The sequence below is a fragment of the Schistocerca nitens genome, chromosome 3, assembly GCF_023898315.1.
Source record: "Schistocerca nitens isolate TAMUIC-IGC-003100 chromosome 3, iqSchNite1.1, whole genome shotgun sequence".
Taxonomy (NCBI): Eukaryota; Metazoa; Arthropoda; class Insecta; order Orthoptera; family Acrididae; genus Schistocerca; species Schistocerca nitens.
The window spans coordinates 604,807,644-604,828,976 of record NC_064616.1 but is presented as its reverse complement, the minus strand read 5'-3'; the positions used below and the strand labels follow the sequence as shown (position 1 = coordinate 604,828,976).

General features: G+C 40.3%; 1 protein-coding gene across 1 annotated transcript in view; it reads right to left on the bottom strand.

The window, feature by feature from the left end:
- LOC126248535 (hemicentin-1-like) overlaps nt 1–21,333 on the bottom strand; it is an 838,517-nt gene that overhangs the window by 451,966 nt on the left and 365,218 nt on the right. The window contains exons 18-19 of the mRNA XM_049949594.1: nt 16,816–17,103; nt 16,476–16,623 (exon numbers count right to left, since the gene is read on the bottom strand). Of these exons, the coding sequence (XP_049805551.1) occupies nt 16,476–16,623; nt 16,816–17,103 (436 nt within the window). The remainder of the gene's footprint in view (nt 1–16,475; nt 16,624–16,815; nt 17,104–21,333) is intronic.

The window sequence follows — 21,333 nt, the reverse complement described above, 5'->3', positions numbered from 1 at the left end:
TAGTAGTTCTAGTCTATGGTGGGCTTTCTGTTGGATGGTTAGTAGGTGAGGTTTCCATGTTAGGTCACTTGTATTTTTTTTTATTTATTGTTATATCATGCCCACCACCCTCCAACCCCACCCCATACGAGCAGTGGGTGGGCTATCAGCAGATACAATTTGCTGTTCTTCAGCCACATGAAAGTAAAATTTTAAAAACATAATGTAAAAGCTGGACATCATGGTGGACAAAAATAAACATTTTGTACAGTAAAAGGACAGAGTGTCAACTGCATAAGTTAAGATACAAATGGATAATTTGGTAAGTAATTAAAATATAAACATGGGTTAACAGAAAATGAGTGTCATACATGAATACATAAAAACAGACAGACAGGTGCATAAGGTAAAGTGGGAAGGCTGATGTACTGACTGATTAAAACAGAGACATAGAGGGGATGTGATTCTAAACCAAGACTGAGGAAGTGGGTAGAGAAGGCTAGAGGGGAAGGGTGTCCTGACAAGGGGAAGGTGGTAGGGTCCTAGACCTGGTAGGATGGGTATATACCTAGGTGTATTTCATGGTTGTGTAGGAGAAGGTGATTAAAATTTCAGTGGAAGAGGATGTAGAGGGTGTGGAGGTGTAGTATTGGTGGAATGTTGTGGTAGAGGCACAGCAGAGTACAAGTATCAGTGAGCAGCTCTCGAGGAAACTAGGGGGTGGGTAGTGCCAAGTTTATGGGTAAAGTAGGATATTCACAGGTGTTCAAGATGGAAGAGTAGGGTGGGGAATTTTGTACGTTGTTAGAGGATGTAGGTGAGTGAAGGTAAGGATCCGAAAGACTAGGCAGAATGTGTGGCATTCGAGGATCTCTTTGGCATGATAGGAGGAGGGAGGAGTGGAAATCCATGCCACATGGGCATAGCAGAGAATAGGTCAGATTAGAGCTTTAAAGGGGTGGAGGATTGTGGAAGGGTGCAATCACAATGTTCGGCCGTTTAGTAATTTTTTTGTATGTTTTAGTCTATTGAGGACTTCCTGTTGAATGGTTAGTAGATGAGGCTTCCATGTTACTTGGTGGTCAAGTGTTAATCCAAAGTATTTCAGTGTTTGGATAGGATGGTCATGACTGATAAGGTGAAAGTCATGAGTGGACAAGCTGTGGGTGGTTCAGCCTGTAACACAGGCCAACGATGGAAAAATGTTTTTCTGAAAATACCTTATTCTTAAGATTTTTAGGGTGGAAAATCCAAACATGATACTTAAAAAACTGTATCACCCACCATTTCTTCACATTTTACAGTTAAATTTATTAAATTAAGCGATTTTTTAAAGAATTTATATAGCTTTTATATAGCTAAAATAATTTAAAAAGGAGGTGTAATGAATGTAGATGACATTACTAGCACTGCTGAAAAACATTTGCTGGCAAAAAAGGTCAATTCTATTTTTGTGTTAACAGATGGTGTTTTGTTTACTGTCAACCTAACCACACTTTCCCATTTCCTGTACATGTGCTCAGTTCAATGTCTAACTGTGGTTGTAAAAACTCTGATGACAGTTTTTTTTTATATTTGTGGTGAAGTTGTGATTAAAAAACACTGAAGAAACATTACAGACTTTGTGAAAAAGGTTTATCTATCATACTTTGGATCTAAACTTGGTGATCAAGATAAATCTTGGGCAGCGCATTAGGTATGTTATGTGCGTGTTGAATGATAAAATGGCCCAAAAAGGAGAAAAAAGCCTTTAGATTTGCTGTTCCTATGATATGGAGGGAGCCAAGAAATCATTCCAATGATTACTACTTTTCCAGTGTTGATATTACCAGTCATAATTCGAAAAACAAGAAGATAATAAGCTAGCCTAACCTTCTGTCCGCCATCTAACAAGTAGAGCATGGTGTAGATTTGTCGGTTCCTGAACCACCAGAGGATTTAAATTTTATTCCAACAGAAGTATTTTCTGATGTACAATGTGATTTAGATGAACCAGATGATAATGAATTCCATTGTAATACAGAAAGTCTAGAGCCCAAACTGTTTACTAAGATCGAGCTTAATAATTTGGTTAGGGATCTGGGCTTAACGAAAGAAAAAGCTTAATTGCTTGGCTCTTGATTAAAAGAAAGGAACTTATTGGCAGTTGGAAACAGCATATACATGAATAGAAAGTGAGAGAAGCAATTTTCCAAGTTTTTCCAACAAGAAGGTGATTTAGTGTACTGCTCAGACATTCCCAGTCTGATGAATGAGTTTGAAGTAAGACTGGAGGCTGTTTATTGATTCATCCAACAACAAAAAAATGTCGTGTGACTAGGGCCTCCCATCGGGCAGACCATTTGCCTGGTGCAAGTCTTTCAATTTGACGCCACTTTGGCAACTTGCGCGTCAATGGGAATTCATCGAAAACTAGTGATGGAAAAACGCTACCAATGCCATTGGAACACGAACATGAGGGGGGCTACTGTTGGTCACTTCAACGAGAAGTTCAGCAAGTGACTCATCATAGAAAAGCTACACAAGAAGCTTCAAAGAAAAAAGGGAAAGAAAATACAAACCAATTCCAGCTGACAAGTGAAACCTCTATTAACACATATCACTGTTTTAAGTAGCTTACTGTAAATACAAACCATGCTTATGTTGTAACAAAGCATTTCATTAATTTCCCAATTTACCATGTAGCATAGGATTTTTATACCATATAATAAAAAGCCTACTGCCCGAAAACTATGGGTGATACAAAATAACTAAGGATAGATTTGGATTCAACTCATAAAATTCCATAAAGATCAGCTATCAAAGTAAAGAAAGTTTTTTTAAAAAAAATTTTCATTGGCCTGTGTAATTATTGCCTGGGCTTTGGTAGGCTTGATTTTGAAGAGCCATTGGTTGCACCAGGAGATGAACTGAATGAGATGGGCAAGAGGGATCTATGAGATTTCTGGAGGGTAGGGTAGAGGGTGAGGAAGGCAGAGTCATCAGCATACTGTGTTTAACAAGAATGATATTTTCTAAATTCATGTTGACTGTGTGTCAATAGACCATTTTCTTTGAGGTAATTCATAATGTTTGAACACAATATATGTTCCAAAATCCTGCTGCATATCAACATTAATGATATGGGCCTGTAATTTAATATGGATTGCTCCTATTACCTTTCTGAAATATTGGCGTAACCTGTGCAACTTTCCAGTCTTTGGGTACGGATCTTTTGTTGAGCGAATGGTTGTATATGAATATGATTGTTAAGTTTGGAGCTATTGTATCAGCATATTCTGAAAGGAACATAACTGGTATATAATCTGGACCAGAAGACTTGCTTTTATTGAGTGATTTAAGTTATTTCACTACTCTGAGGATATCTACTTCTACATTACTCATGCTGGCAGCTGTTCTTGATTTGAATTCTGGAATATTTACTTCATCTTCTTCGGTGAAGGAATTTCAGAAGGTTGTGTTTAGGTGGTACAGGACTAGTCCCAGATGTGTTTGGGAGAGGCAGGAGGAGTGGGTGCACAGGCAGTGTGTGCAGTGTAGAGGACAGTGAGTAGGACAGGGAGATGGTTGCTTCTGATGGGGTCAAGGACTGTTGCAGTAATGCGCCCGAGTAGATTAGGAGTGGAATTAGTTCAAGGTGACTATGCAGTAGGAAAGGGATGTATCACTATGGAGGGAGTCAGTAAACCAATGCCTTCACTGGAGTCCAGCATGTGACAGGATAAGGATGTTACTGTCAGTGGTAATAATATAGGTTGAAAAGGTATGGTCTATGTGGGTGAGGAAGTTGTATGGAATGGGATGTTGTGGTTGGCTACAGATAGTGGCACAGGTAACAGTTAGGGTTTTGAGGAAGAGAATGAGAATAAATTGCTCATTAGGACTGTTGTAGAGGAGTTGTGGCCAGACAGGGAGTTTCTTGTGGTGGCTAATAGCAACTCCACCATGAGCAATGGGGAGCATGTTATCTGTTCAGTGAAGGATGTATGGCAAAATGGGAATAGTATTATGAGGTTGGAGGAAGGTTTCATTCATTATACTGCTGTTGTGCCATGATTTAGGGAGAGAAAAGTTGGTGGGGAGCCATTTAAAAATTCGGGGTCATCTTATATTCACAGATGAAACTATTGCTGCCGAGATCAACATTTTTACATTGTTTAGCGCAGTATGTAGGGGTCATCTTACATTTATAGGGGTTGTCTTAGATTCAGAGATGAATCATTGACTGTTCATGTCACATGCAGATGTATTTTGAAGAATTCCAAAGGGCAGGGCATGGCAAATGATACTTGCATTCCAATAGGCTCAAGATTTTCTGATACATCGAAGCGATTCATACAGTATTGACATTGCTCAAACGATCATGTTAAACTGACTTACAGGGCAATAATGAATAAGATACATAAGAAACAATGAATTAGCCACTGTAACAGTCTGTTGGTGTGATTAAAATTTGACAATTTTGTGAAAGATCACAGGAAATATTGTCAAATTTTTAAATCTTACAAACTTTTGTTTTATTTGAACAAGTTTGCAATAAACTTTCTCAGTCATGTACAGATACCGTAATGTCTTTTCTAAAAGTAAAGGTAATTAACAGCAGAAAATGTTGTCCTTCAAAAAAACCATTATATGATTTAGAACCCAGACTAATATTTTATTTGGTTATGAGAGACTGTAATGATTTACTAAGTGGATTTCAAATGAGAAATTTGGTCACTGTTCATGAATTAGTATAATGGATGAAAATGTTACCAGCTCTGAATCAGCTTTGGAACATTATGGTGACATTCAGTTGAAACATGAATGAAAATTAATCCAAAATGAAGTGTCTAACAAAGGAACTAATAAATCATATTTAACTGATTGTAATTGTTCTTGCAAGAATAAGTTACAGCAGCAAGACCTCCCATGCAGATAGTACCAACAGACATCACTCGATTGCAGGATGAGCAAAAGTTCTAGAATGTGATTGAATCATAATTTTGATCTCATATTTATGTATTACTTGGTGTTTTTGCACATTGCCTGCACACTAGAAGATATTGCAGTCTGTTTTTCAGTCACTCAAGCTCAGCGCTATGGAAGGGTTGGAAGGGATACAGTGATACCAGCTTGGCTCAGAGCTAGAATTCCGAAGCAAGGGAGACTGTACTATTCTAACATCAGTACAGAAGTGACATGTGGTATGTATATATAAAAAAAAGGAAAAGAAAACAGCTGTGTTCTCAGGTCCCACTATAATGACCACCTCATAAACAGCAACATAATCAAAAGAAACAGCATCAACACCAACTGACTATAAGTCTCTGACTCTAGTTTGGTTTGTTGCTACTACTGTTGTGCATATACTAGTAGGGCCAATCCTTAATGTTTTGCATCTTTATTTGTTCATCTACATAGTTTGCTTGTGTTGTTGGTACTTTCATCTGTGTGTGTTCATCATCATCTGCTTGTGTGTCATTGCTTTATTGTAGCTATCACCATCGTTTTCAGCCACTTTCCCATCATAGCAGCTACTGCCGCAGCAGCAGTAATCTTGGTGATGCTCTGTTGCTGGTAATTATCATCAACCTTCTGTCCTACCATTTTCCTGTGACTCACAGTGGAAACTCCAGTCACCTCCCCCATTTACACCACACCCTTCTCTACTCCCATTATCACTACATGGAGAGATTCCTCTGGCCCACCACAATACATCCCCACTCTCCTTCAAGCAGTCTTCCTATAAGCCACTTCCAACTTTTCCTTCACCAACCACTTCGTCTCCAACTCCAGCCAAAATAACAGCTTCTCGGACTATCATCACAATGCCTGAAACCACACTACAATCAACATGTGACTGAACCAATTCCTGCCTATTGAAATGACTTGCAACACACTACATCCCACGTCTTCCAATTCCCCAACCCCCCCCTTCCCCCAATTACCAAAAAGCCACAAAAGAACCCTAAGACAGATCCACAACTAGGACCAAACCAAAGAATCACAAGCAATACACAATCCTATTGAACACATAGGTGCCACTTCCTCCTCATGCACCTTTTCCCTCGGCTGTTTCCACTTTCCTTCTCTCCAATCCTGACCCAGAATTGCTAAATGCCAAAACCCTCACTCTAGAAATAATAAAATGCATTCCTCACATTCTCATCACTCAAATCATCACTGCAAAGATTCTGTCTTCATCAAATGCATGAATCCAAAAATCCACTCCAATTTCCTCCTCAAAATCCCATAAGTTACCTTTGGCACCCATGCCTCCCTAATTTCCTTCAGCACCACTCCCACAGCCAAACAACTCCAGCTTCCTCACCATCCCCCACCTTCACTGTTGAGATAATGAAAACTGACCGAGAGATCATGGCAGAGGAAGTGGCTTCTGAACTGAATTCCAATCCTGCTTTAGAAACCCGTACAGCCTGCTGTATCTACAATGATTCAGGTTCTGCCAACCTCACGTGAGTCTTCCCAGAGTCTGTCCCTCCATTGATCACCAGCTCAGAGAGGGAGCCCTAATTTACAACTGCTGTTATAAGTGGAAATGCTGCAAATCGCCACCCCAGTCCTAATGTTGCCAAAAATGCCTTGTTTATAATGACCCCCTCACACCTATTTGTAAAAATTCCCCCACCTGTCCTTGCTGCAAAGACTTCCCCTTCCTCAAATGATGTTCCAATCTCATCTCCCCTCCCACCTGCAATGATGACCACCCTACCTATTCTGCCAAGTGCAAGGCTCAACCATCACTAGTAAGACCAGAATTAACAGTAGCCATCCACCCTATTGATCATCCTATCCATTCCAATAACTCACTAAGCCAAACTCAGACTACTAAAGACATCATCAGAGTCCTCACCATTGTCCTCCAAAATATTCACCCCTTCCAATGGCCTCATACCCTACAAAAAATTTCTCTTATGCCTGCTCTGTTTTCTACCTCAAAACCCAGGCCATCTACTCCAAAAACCAAGTCCACTTCACTTTCATCCATAGCAGCTCCCCCGTTTAAATTTATTGACCCCCTCACCCTCAAAATCCACTCCATAGGCTCCCATCATGGTGCAACAGCAGTACAGCATCCTATTCCACAAAATCCACTCCCTACCCATGAACAAGCCCCTTTCATTCATGCTCAGCCCCAGCACAATGGCAATACCTTCATCCTTAATGAAACATACCTCCAATCATATCATACCATCTGAATTTATCTGTATATCTTCCACCATACAGATAAACCCTTTCACTGGCCAGAAGTGGAGTTGCAATCTGCCATCACAAAAATGTCTCTACTCAATCACAATCCTTACTCAATAATCACACCAAACACCTTATTCTTGGCCTCTTCTTCAAAACCCTAACTGTTACCTGTGCTACTATCTACATCTGACCTAATAATTTGATCTCATACAATTTCCTCACCTACATCGACCATACCTTTTCCACCTATATTATTGCCGCTGGCCTCAGCACCCATAGTAGATTCGCTGCAGAACTTCAGCAGTGGAGTCAATTTACAGACTCCCTCCAAGCTGACACTGATCCCATCCCACAGCATGCCTGTCCTGAAAGCAACACCACTTCAGATGTCATCCTAGAATCTTCCAACACCCTTTGACACCTCAGAGCAGAAATGCTCAACCCAGTGGAAACTGAGCACCTACCTGTCCCCCTCACCAAATCCCACACACCCCACCCCAATCTCCATCCAAAACTTGCCCATGATTACTCTTATGTCAACTGGAATGCCTACCAGGAATCCGTAGATGCCCATATAGGGAGCCACACCCCAAACCTTCCACCACCAGAGGATATCCCCTATGCCAGTCTTCCTGCAGCAGACTTTGTCAGATGCTATCTCTGCCCAGACCTTTACTGAGGCCATATATCCTCACTGCCCCACTCTTCCACCACAAGCCATACTCCTTCTCCATGAATCCTGTAGTCTATATTGCTGTTTCCTATGGACTCATGACCAGGATACATTCACAAGCCACCCGCAAATACAGTGACATGTTAGAAATTTACTCTATGCAAAAAATGCCTGTACCGGCATCAGACATGCACCAGACTCAAAGCTACAGTTCCAGTTAACTCCTCCAAGTACTGGAAAGTATTCCACTTACTTAGTGGTTCCCACCCCATCCCTCACTACCAAATCCTTCACAACAACTTTACCTTTTCTGATGACCTGCACAAAACCAACCACTTTGCATTCTATCTCCATAACATTGTCTCCATCCGTGATGATCCCCACATTGACTATTCCCAATTCTCTATTGTCAACGAATGCACAGACTACCACCACTGGCTCCCAATTCTGGTACTAGAACAACATACCAGAAACAGAATGAAGCACCCCTGTCACAGCACAGGACATAAAACAAATACTTCACAGGAAACAACACATCCCCTGGTCATGACTGTATTACATATTGACACTTCAAACAATGCCCTCTCTCCTTTCTCATCATTCTTGCAACATTGTATACCACTATCATCGCCACAGGCTGCTATCCCAACCTGTGGAAAACCTCCAAAATCTTAATTTTCCTCAAACTGAACAAATCCCCACTGACACCTCCTTGTACCACCCCATCTCTGTGTTTAGCAAGGTTTTTGCACCCATCTACTCCTAATGCATCCACCAACGTCTGCACCAACAACATCTGGTTCCTATTACCCAGTGTGGCTTCCATCCCTCCTTATCTGCTGGATCAACTCCTGAACCTCACCCACCTCCTATCCCAACAGCTCAACATTCATAAATCTGCCAATTTTGTCTCCCTTGACCTAGAGACAGCACGTACGGCATTCCAGTATTCTTTTTAAACTCCAGAATTACACACTTCCAATCAACTATGTGTGCCTTATTTCATCCTTTCTCCCCTAAAACACTAATCATCATCATCATAATCATCATCCTTTCTCTCCAATCAGACATCCTATGTCATTAACAACTTCAGGAACTGTACCTTCCACCCCACTGCAAAAGTTCCCTAAGGTTCTGTTCTTTCCCCTCTCCTTTATCTCTTATACCCACCAGCTAGTCCAAACCACCTCCTCCAGCCCACCACCTTCAATACGCTGATGACACTACTTTCCTTGCCCTCTATGCTATGCTCCAGAAATCCCAATGATCCCTCCAAATCCACCTCAATCAGTTTACTTCCTGGTGTAACCCATGGCTTCTTAAAATTAACCTTTCTGAGGCAATAATTATAGGATGCATCACCCACACCCTCCATCTCCATGACTTCTACCTCACCATTTATGACTGTCCTATTCAGCTAATTCCCTAAAATACCTTGGACTAACCTTCAACAGGCAACTAACGTGGAAATCTCACCTACTAACCATCCAACGGGAAGCACACAATAGACTAAAACTACAAACTGGCTGGACTTGAGGATTGAACCCCTTCATTGTTCTCGACACCTATAAAACCTTGATCAGACCTGTTCTTTGCTATGCGAATGTTGCATGGATCTCTGCCCCTCACAGGTTCTATCAGTCCCTCCAGATCCTGGAACACCAAGCACTCCACTTATCCTACAAAGATCCTTTACCAACTCATAAAATTACCACCTCTCCTCACTCACATTTAACACCTCCAGCTCTCAGCTGATACACAACTACAGGGAGGCAAGGTAAGTGTTCATCCTTTTCTGTGTTTTTTATGTCCGCCCTCAGTAGCTGAGAGGTCAGCGCAACAGAATGTCAGTCCTAAGGGCCCGCGTTCCAATTCCCGGCTGGGCCAGAAATTTTCTCTGCTCAGGGACTGGGTGTTGTGTTGTCCTAATCATTATCATTTCAACCCCACTGAAGCACAAGTCACTGAAGTGGTGTCAAATTGAAAGACTTGCAACCGGTGAATGGTCTACCCGACAGGGGGCCCTAATCAAATGACATTTACATTTTTTTGTGATTTTTGTCATAGTATGTTTATTAAATTTCATGCATGTTTTTCTGTTTAAAAGGTATAATCTCAAATTCAAGTGTAAATTCATCAGCACAGTAGTTCAGTAGTTGCTCATTTGGACACCTGGCCTTACCCATTCACGCTTTGAGTGGATGCATGACTGCTCCTTCAGGAGGGTCCGAACAGGTGCAAGGGGGCAGGTGTTTATTGCAAATAGCATTCAGGGCCAGAAAGAAAGCCAATGTGCTCTTGGTATGTCTGCCAGGGGGCCTCATCTGGAATGTGAATGGGGCCTTCCCTGTGGCTATTTAGCATGCAGGGTGCAGTCATCGGCATGTTGTGGGTCATGACGGCAACAGTGACACCTGTCGCTTCGGTTCTGAGGCTATATTCAGTTCATACAGGCAGCTAGTGGAGGTTGTGAAGATCACTGACCTTGTGTCTGGGGTGCAAGCAGAGCTCACAATGTTCAGCACTGTTTCCAGACTTGATCAGTATCCTTTGGATTGGAGCCGAGTGGAGGGTCTCAACCAAAGGCTTCATCAAATCTGTGATGGTCTTGTCTGCAGATTTCTAGACTTGTGTTATTGTGTGGGGATTTGTAGGATTCCCCTTGGTAGGTCAGGGTGCACTACACAAAGGAAGTGGCTACTCAGGTAGCAGAGTACTTGTGGAATGGGCATGAGGGTTTTTTAAGCTAGGCAGTAGTTTGACGTGCTCTGATGAACACTTGCCAGTCAGTACACAGCAAGGCAAGTAAAATGGCGTTAAGAATAAAGACACTTCGACTGTAATAATTTTATCAGTTAACTGTTGAAATATTTGTAATAAAGTTCCTGAATTTACTGCCCTCCAGGAAAGTTCTCACGGTCAAATTATTCTTGGGACCAAAAGCTGGCTGAAACCCAAAGTGGAAAGATCTGAGTCATAGAATGTTTATCGGAAAGACAGCTTACACGCCATAGGAGGGGGAATCTTCACTGCAGTTGACAGAAATATTGTGTCTAGTGAGATTGAGGTTGGGTTGACAGCGTAGTTATCTGGTTGCGCATAACAAGTGTGGGTGAAACCGAGTTAATTGTTGGGTGTTTTTACCAGCCACCCAATTCTGCTGTGACAGTTCCAGTGTAATTCAAAGAAAGCCTAGAGTCAACAGAGTATAAATACCCAGATCATGCAATACTAGTTGGAGGTGACTTTTACCTACCAAGTATAGACCAGGATTTCTATGGTTCATTGCAGGGGATACAGACAGACAGTCATGTGAAATAGTTTTTAACATGTTTTCTGAAAACTGTCTTGCGAAGCTAGCTTGGCAGCCCACACTCAATGGAAATATCTTAGACCTTGCAGCTACAAATAGGCTGGACCTTATCAACAATGTCAGTATACAAAATGAGATTAGTGATCATGATGTCATTATAGCAACGATGATTATGAAAGTTAATAAACCAGTCAAGAAGGTTAGGAGACTGTTTCTGATAGATAGAGCAGATGACCAGTTATTAGCATTTCACTTATACAGTGAACTGGCATCACTTGGTTCCATTAAGATGTATTTAGAGGAATTATGGGCAAAGTACAAGCAGATTGTAAATTGAGGTCTGGGTAGTTATGTGCCTAGTAAGTGGATAAAGGATGGAAGAGATCCAGCACAGTTTAATAATTAAATTCAGAGGATACTGAGGAAGCAGAGATTGTTGCACTCTCGCTTTCAAAGGAAATGCACAAATGGTGACAAACAAAGGTTAGTAGAGATTTGGGCATCTGAAAGAAGATCTATGTGTGAAGCATGCAAAAACTACCACTGTCTCACCTTAGCAAAAGATCTGGCTGAGAACCTAAGGAAATTCTGGTCTTATGTAAAATCACTAAGCAGGTCTCAGACTTCCATTCAGTACCTTGTTGAACATTCTGGTGTAGCAGTTGAAGATAGCAAAATGAAAGCTGAAGTTTAAAATTTCACATTCAAGAAATTGTTCGCACAAGAGAATCTTACAAACATACAGTCATTTGGCATTCGTACAGACTCCTGTATGGATGACATAGTAATAAGCATCCCTAACATAGAGAAACAACTGAAAGATTTGAAAATAAATAAATCACCAGATCCAGATGGAATCCCAGTTTGATTTTACAAAGAATACTTTAAGGCACTGGCTCCTTACCTAGCTTGCACTTATTGTGAATATCTTGCACAGCACAAAGTACCAAGCAATTGGAAAAAGGCATAGATGACTCCAGTATATAAGAAGGGCAAAAGAACAGACCCACAAAATTACAGGGCAATCTTCCTAACTCTGGTTTGCTGCAGAATCCTTGAACATATTCTCAGTTCTCATATAACAAACTTTGTTGAGACTGAGAAGCTTATGTGGATGAACCAGTATGGTTTTAGAAAGCATCATTTGTGCAAAAGTCAGCTTTCCCTTTTCTCACATTGCCATATATTGACGACATAATGACTTGTATGTTATTACATGTTAGGTTATTTGGAGCCATTATGGACACTCCAAGGTAGTAAATCAGAGACACAATGCAGAGAGCAGCCAAAAGTGGTAGCATTTAGGTTACTGGAGATAAATAGTAACACTAGAGCTGGGTAAATTGCAGATGCTCTGTCCAGCTGTCCCAGGGGAGAAGTTTCACTTCAGAGAATTAACTGTTAACTCTATCCACCATCTAGACACTGTCATAAGGTGTCACTGTAGAAGGTGGCCACAAAAAGTCATGTCTTAGCAAAGGCAGTAAGCTTGATACCTGCTCCTAAGAACTGCAACATCAGTGGGTTTACACAGGTTAGAGTGCTTCTACAGCAGACCCCACCCACACAAGGGTGGAGGGTGGAGCCAAGTGATGTAAAACACTGTTTTTGCTGGCCGTGATAGGAGTGACAGTGACGTTTAGCTTTCAGCTGAATGCTGTTGATACCAAACTTGGAGTTGTTAATGTAGAATCCAGAAGCATCCCTACCTACCAAGTAGGAGTAGAGGAGGAATCTAAATGTGGTTGGCCAGAGGCACCTTGGAGGTGCAGAACAACTCACCAGATAGGCCAGAGCTTGTTAAGTGCCGGTGGATTGGTGGGTCAACTATAGGAAGGGAAAAATGGTGTGCCTCCACAATTCTTCAAAGAACTGTGGTTTTGTATTCAGAAGGGGTTCTCAGTCAGTTCCCTAGGACGCTGACTCCATGCCACTCATAGCCAGCCTTGGTAAGATCCGACATGTCTGTTTTTCAAACTTGGAGTGCTACTCTCAAGTTTGTACTTATCATGCTGCTAGAGTTTGCTACTTCTGTTAGCACCTGCCCCTGTGGCTTCAGTCATTGACTTCTGTTGTGCAACCAGTTGTGTTCTTTGCTTTTTCTAATGTTTAGAATCAGCCTTCAGTGTATTAGTTAGTCTGGTCACAAATAAATAGTGCTAACCAGACCCCTGAATTCCATGAGTCTCCTGCTACAAGAATCCCATTGAGTCCCAGAATCTGCATCTCTTGTAGGTATCCTGTGACAGTGTTTGGCACTGATCCAAGTTCATCATCCTGCCTTCACCGGGAATTTGTCTTTCTGCATTTGCTCCTCACTGCTTGGGAATTGCAGGCAGACCTTAAACCCCCTGTCTTTCCTCTAACCTGTGTCAGGACATGACAACATGACATACTGGGAACCAGATGAAGAGCAACAGGCTGGTTGTATATTTCTAGATTTCCGGAAAGCATTTTACACAGTGCCCCATTGCAGGCTGTTAACAAAAATATGTACATATGGAATAAGTTCACAGATATGTAAGTGGCTCAAAGACTTCTTAAATAATAGAACCCAGTATGTTGTCCTTGCCAGCGAGTGTTCACCAGAGACAAGGGTATCATCAGAAGTGCCCTAGGGAAGTGTGACAGAACTGCAGTTGTTCTCTATATACTGTATGGTAATGTGTCGAAGTTGAGTGCTTGTAGGAAGATACAAGGGGACTTAGACCAAATTTCCAGTTGGGGTGATGAATGGCAGCTAGCCTTAAATGTGGAAAAATGTAAGTTAATGTGGATGAGTAGGAAGATCAAACCTGTAATGCTAGTGTTTAAATATCTGGGAGTAAGGTTGCAAAGTGCTACGAGATGGAACCAGCATGTGAGATCTATGGCAGGGAAGGCAAATTGTTGACTCTGCTTTAATGGGAGGATTTTAGGAAAGAATGGTTCACCCGCTGGTGTGACCTATTCTTGAGTACTGCTTCAATGTTTAGGATCCATACCATGTCAGACTACAGGAAGAAATTGAAGCAATTCAGAGGCAGGTTGCTAGATTTGTTACCGGTAGGTTCAAACAATGTGTAAGTGTTATGAAGATGCTTTGGGAACTCAAATGGAAATCCTGGAGGGAAGGCAACTTTCTTTTTTTGAGAACACTATTGAGAAAACACAGAGGACTGGCATTTGAAGATGACTGCTGAATGATGCTACTGCAGCCAACATACATTATGCGTAAGGACCATGAAGATAAGATACGAGAAATTAGGGCTCATACAGAGACTTATAGACAGTCGTTTTTTCCTTGCTCTATTCATGTGTGGAACAGGAAAGGAAATGATTAGTAGTAGTACAGAGTACCCTTCATCACGCACTGTACAGTGGCTCCCAGAGTATCTATGTAAATGTAGATGTAGAATTTACACCATTTGCAAACTCAACTCCCATAGCACCAATGTTTCCCCTCTATTGTCCAATCCTCATATGCTGCCCCACCTTTACCAACACATTCCACCAACTCTACACCTACACGTCCTCTATATACTCTCCCAAATAAACTTCAATCATCTTGCCCTCTCATGTTGTGAACTCTGCCCTGACATTTACCCATCCTGCCAGCTATAAGTCTGCCCCACTCATTCCATCTCATCAGGGCTTCCTCGCTTTCCCCTCTCCATCTTTTCTTTCCCCTCCCCATTTTCACCATCAGCCTTTCTTTCCTCATCCCCCTTTTGTCAAAAACTAATAGTGTCAACAATTTCCCCCTCTACTCCACTTCTTCTTCTGTCCCAACAGCCACTCCTAACCCATCACTGTTATGCACCAGTCCTCTATCTTAATACCACCGCGTTGCTATCTTCCTCACCAGCCATCCTTTTACCTTCAACAACAGACTCTCTATCACATTGTAAGTCCTTCCAGTTCTTAGTGACAGGAGAATGCTTCTTTCAAATATCAGCATTTCAGCATCAAGTTTCAATGTTCATTTATTGCATTATGTTTTACCTTTTGTTATTACTGGTTTTAACTACCAGTGCAAGAGGTTATATCTGCTGTATATCAAAAACTTCCGTTCCATTTTTCACCTTTAAAAAAGTTCTAAATTCAATGTAAATATAAATATTTGTGACAACGAAGATACATATTTCACAGCTGTGCAATTATGATGATGATGGTTATGATTATGATTAAAAATAGTGATCCTGCAGATTACAGGGTTAGTAAGCAAAGGAGGTAGAAAAGAATATAAACCATTTACTTGTGTTTATGTTATTTCTCCTACTATTAGCAAAATGCTCAAAATCAATAAATACCAGTCCTCTATCTTAATACCACCGCGTTGCTATCTTCCTCACCAGCCATCCTTTTACCTTCAACAACAGACTCTCTATCACATTGTAAGTCCTTCCAGTTCTTAGTGATAGGAGAATGCTTCTTTCAAATATCAGCATTTCAGCATCAAGTTTCAATGTTCATTTATTGCATTATGTTTTACCTTTTGTTATTACTGGTTTTAACTACCAGTGCAAGAGGTTATATCTGCTGTATATCAAAAACTTCCGTTCCATTTTTCACCTTTAAAAAAGTTCTAAATTCAATGTAAATATAAATATTTGTGACAACGAAGATACATATTTCACAGCTGTGCTATTATGATGATGATGGTTATGATTATGATTAAAAATAGTGATCCTGCAGATTACAGGGTTAGTAAGCAGAGGAGGTAGAAAAGAAACTGGTCTGAAAATTAATATAAACCATTTACTTGTGTTTATGTTATTTCTCCTACTATTAGCGAAATGCTCAAAATCAATAAATACCATAAGTTTAGAATATATATAATGTAAACTTTTTAGTAGATACTTTGTCAAAAAAACAGTTTGTATTTTTGATTAGTCACAATATGTTAAAAATATATTTTTCTCAAGCAGCCTTTTAAAAATAGGGAGTCATCTTATGTTCAGGGTATCTTACATTCAGGTGAATATGGCATAAATATTTGCCCTTGGTCTTCATTGTCACTTGCCACATAAATCAAAGTTACACATTTGTAAGGAAAGGACATAAGGTAACAATTTGACCGAGCTGCACTTCCAGTGTAATGTAGTCAGCTGGGACAATGTAGAGATGCAAGTCTGCGTGTGTGTGTGTGTTTGTGGGTGTATTCTGTACTAGTTAGCTCTGAAGAAAGGTATCATCTGAAACCATAGCTTGAGTGTATAGCTTAGGTTATGTGCCTACCATCCTCCCACCACGTCAACTGCATAGTAAAAAGTTAACTTTACTGATTCCATTATTTACATTCCACCAAGAACTTTCCATTCTCAAACTTACATGTCTTTTCTATCTTGTAAAGGCATTCTTTCTTTCTTCCATGATATCACAGGCTTTGGATCACCTTCAGGTTCACAATGGAGAATAAGCTCTTCACCCAAATTAACACTTTGTTCTAGATGATCACCTGATTTGAAACTGGGTGGCTCTGGAAATCACCAGAAAATATATTTTTAATTATTCCAGCCAGGGCTGCATGACAGTATTTTCAGTGTATTTCAAAACAATGAAATTATAATTAATCATCTTCAGCTATAAAAAATTTCTTTTTGTTACTCAGCTTTACTCTGGTGCTTAAACTATACAAATACAAAGACAGGTGAGCTTTATATTGTCTTACCATTCACTGTGACTAGAAAAATTTTAGCTGCAGTTCCTACAGGATTCTGTGCTTTGCATTCATAGGTTCCCTCATGTTCATGGCTGACATTTGGTATTATCAGAGAGCCATTTGAATGTAATGACACATTTTCCTTATGTGCCTGTTCATCATCCAAAATTTCACCATCCTTGTACCATGTAATAGTTGGTGAAGGTATTCCTCTATGTGCTTCACATTTAAATTCAATAGGTTGTCCAAATGTAATTACAATTGGATGCTCACCAGCATCTTCTATGGTAGGCTCCACTAAAACATATGCATGGTTTTAACTTTGAGTGAAATAACAATGTAGCTATTTTGAATATTCTCATGTGTTCATGGTGTATAATGGACTATGACTGAAGTTGATAAAATGTAAAATGTCTTACAAAGTAAATCCTGTGCTATAATGGTGTTAGAGTATGCTTCATAATAACTAATGACAAATCAGTTGCGAATCATACAATACAGGCTTTCATGCCAGTGTTTACTTCAGTTAAAATTTCTGGGCTGAGAGACCATGGTCAATACATAAAACTATCCCTTGATGTTTCTTCAACTGCAGAAGACATTTTTGGAAATAAAATGGCAACTGCACCAAAGACATGAGGGGTCCCCAAAATTTATAGAGCTGTACAGACAGCACTACAATTCTTACATAATCCTGAATGTGTGATTATCTCTGGCTGGCTTCATCATTCTCAATTAAAAGCAACCAATCATCATTCTGGTGGCTTAAAATCAGCATCCATAGTTTATCGAACATAACTTTCCCTTCTTTTCTGTTAAAATTGTCATGATGTTCATAAATCTCTATGACATCTCTACACAAGTGCGTATAATAATCAATTGCTTTTACTCAAGAATAATATTGCCCACCAGAGATAATCAAATATTCAGAATCATGTGACAAACTGAGATGTCCTCTATGGAACTTTATAAATTTGGGGGTCCCTAGAGCCTTTGAGTTGCCATTTTATCTACAAAGATGTCTCCTGCAGTCAGAGACAAAAATCAGGGAACAGTTTATGTATTGAACACTGCCTCTAACTCAGAGGTTTTAACTAAACCCAGATGACACTATTTCTTTTTTGCCAAATGTAGCTTCATCGCAAACATTTAACCACTCTACTGACAGAAAAGATTATTCTGAGTCTGTATCTCACAAACAGAATTTTTCTTAATAAATAAACCAGTATTATTTACAAGGTTTATTTTATAGCTGTATAATTATAAAATTATAAATTCCTGGGTAAATACCACATGGACAGAGGATAAATCGCTACTTATTAGAGGAGGCAATAAAAAGTACATAGGCAGATAAAAAAAGAGGCACAAAATGCTTAGGTTTTGGATACCATCCTTATTCATGGCTCACACACACACACACACACACACACACACACACACTGTTACTTTTAAATGGTTCTGTCTGACTGGGAAAAGTCCGTATCTATAAAGGTATGGCAGGTGAGGAAATGGAAGGACAGCATGGATTTGGAAGAGGGACAAATGGGATAGCTACCTTGGTGTTAGGAAGAATCACACTGGGGTGGAATGTATAACTGCATGCAGCAGCAAGTTAGAGGACAAATGTGCTGGAAGGTATGTAGCACAAAAAAATGAGGGCAAAGTATTGGAGAAAAAACAGAGTAGGAGAAAGAGATAGGAAAGGTTTCATGGTGGGAGCTGGAATGGGATAAAAGGTATAAGGAACAGGAAGAGGAAGAGTCAAGACTGAGGTAGGAACAATAGGGTGGAATCCCATATGAACAGAGGAGCAGGTAAAGTGGGAATGTGTGAGTAGAGGAGAGTGCCTAAAGGATATTGAGAACACAGGTTTATGAAAACAAAGGATACTTTGCAGGTAAGACTCCTACCTGTACAATTTAGGAAAGTTGGGATCAAGTGGCTTGGGTTTGCAAAACAGGACAATGTCATTGGCCTTTGCTTCCTGTTTTGTGGTAAGCATTCATGTAGTTTAAAAAGTCTTAGTGGTATCACCCATGTATTGGGTTCGTGCATAAATTCATAGCATTTTTCCATAAGTTTAACAAACACAACAGATACTCATAACAGAGCCTTTAGTCATTAATAATATATTCTCCTTCACTATTTACCAATGCTATGTAAGTTTTTGACTCTGTGACTGTAGAAATCACATGGTTTGAGGCGAAGAACTTGTCAAGCCATATTCAGAGTGCATTTTCATCTGAAAAGGAAGTTCCTTGAAGGCTGTTTGATAGAGAGTGAAAAAGGTGAAAATCTGAGAGTGCAAGATCAAGTGAATAAGGCTTGTGTGGGATGACTTACAAACCCAATTGCTGTGTAGTATTTTTGGCAGTCTAGTAGAATGAGGGCGGGCATTATCATGGAGCAGCATCACTTTACACAGTCTTCCGCATCATTGTTCTTAGATTGCATCTGCAAGATGCCTCAGTTGTTGACAATAAAGAACAGCAGTGACAGTTACAACTTCTGGAAGCAATTTGTAGTACACCACACTGTTGCTGTTCCTCCAGGTGCATAACATTATCTTTTGAGAATGCACACAGGTCTTTGTATGGGCACACCAGTACCCACAGTAAAACTGATATATTATGTGACTGCTTTTATATGTGGCTCTGCCTTTGACGTGATAATAAATAACATGGCAGGGATGGTACAGGTGGCAGTGGGTGGATGTATTGGACAGGTCTTTCAAGTGTGTCATACACAGGAATCTGACAAAGCAGACAGAGGGCTGGGTACAAGAAGGCATTTAAGGACAGACAGGGATACTGTCACAGTTTGATGGGAGATAGAATACCAATTTGGGAGTGATGTGAAGTATTTTTGGGAGGATATTTGTCATTTCAAAACAAGATGAGAGGTAGTGTAAGTCCTGACAGTAAATGTGATTTGATTGTTCAAGCTCTGAGTGGTAATAAGTGATACGATAACATGTTTGAAATGAATATACAATTTGGCTGGAGATATTGCATGGTACATTCATTTTTTCAAATGACTATGAAAGTATTTATTTATTTGTTTTATTTATTTATTCATTTCTACCTAAATAAATACCATACTATAATATTTATAATCTATTATTGCGTACTAATTAGTACTATACTACTTTTATTTAAATAAATAAATGCCCTATTAGGAGGAATGTTACAATCTCAGAATGCCCCAAAAAACCATCAACATACTAATTCTCACTACAAATGATGCATTTTTGGTAGTCATTTATTGGCATCAAATGGGTAACAGCTGTCAAGGTGAAGGTATTGATTGTGATTAGTGGTAAGAAGCTGTAAGTGAGATGGAAGTTATCAACCCAAAGTGTGATTAACTTATTTGTTGAAGTTCTAGGGTGTCCTCATCATGGGCTCACATCACGAAAAAATTAACTAGTCTAATCCACATGAGGGATCTGGCTTATGAGTGGCAAGAAAATGCATCTTAAGATGGCCCAAGCAGACGTAGGACACTACTCCAGTTTCCAAGACAGGGCCAGAAGTGATGCCTTCGGAAGAGAGGAGTCTTATGCCTTCTTCCAGTTGTCTGGAGGACAGAATTTTTATTCATTACAGCATCCTCATACATTTCAATAACACTAGGTACTACAACAGATCTAAATTTATTCCTAGTGATTTAGTTAGTGCTATTAGTCCAAAACAGAACTGGATTTTTCTATGGGTTAGTAGTTAGTTCTAATACTGTATTTCGCTATGGGTTACTAGTTGGTGCTACCAGTGCAAGCTGTGTCCAGCATCCAATGTGGCATCAGTGTTGACACAGTAATCCTGGATGATCATGAGAATAATTTAAGAGAGGTTAAGGTGTATTTTGAAACATATGTAGACTAATTTTTCCCTTGTTCCATATGTGAATGTGTATCGTACAGTAAGACACAAACAACAGCATGGCCACAATTAACAAAAGTTTACTCTTCTTCCACATTCAATCTAACAACAGTTAAGGACATAGACACAAACATAGAAACAATCCAGTAACTGATACAAGCAGCTGCTGACAATGACTAGGAACACAATATGAAAATGAGTGCCACCTGTACTGCATTTGTGAAGAGGAGGCTTCTGGTAGACAGTGTGGCAGGTGCTGTGCCATGTGCACAAGTCATGTGGCCTAACAAAGGTGGCCTCTGGTGGGTGGCTCACACAGATGCCAGTGGTAAAATATTCAAAGTGTAGCATGCCAGTGGCATGGGCCACAGTGCATTAACAAGTATTACATACAGGGTTATAGCACGCCTCCCTTCTTGGAGAAAGGGTGCTCCACCAATGCAGGTGTCAGATGACAGTTGAAACATCCATGGCTTCTGCGGCAGATGCAGCAAGAGGTGGCAATGGTGGCAGAGGAATATTCCAGCCTGGAACCAGTGAATGTGGGTGGAAGTGGCATGGCCATCCACATGCGTCACGTCTGCTCCCCCACACAGGATCAGAAGAGAAGACAGGTGATAAGGGCAGTGGTTGCATCTCAGCATTC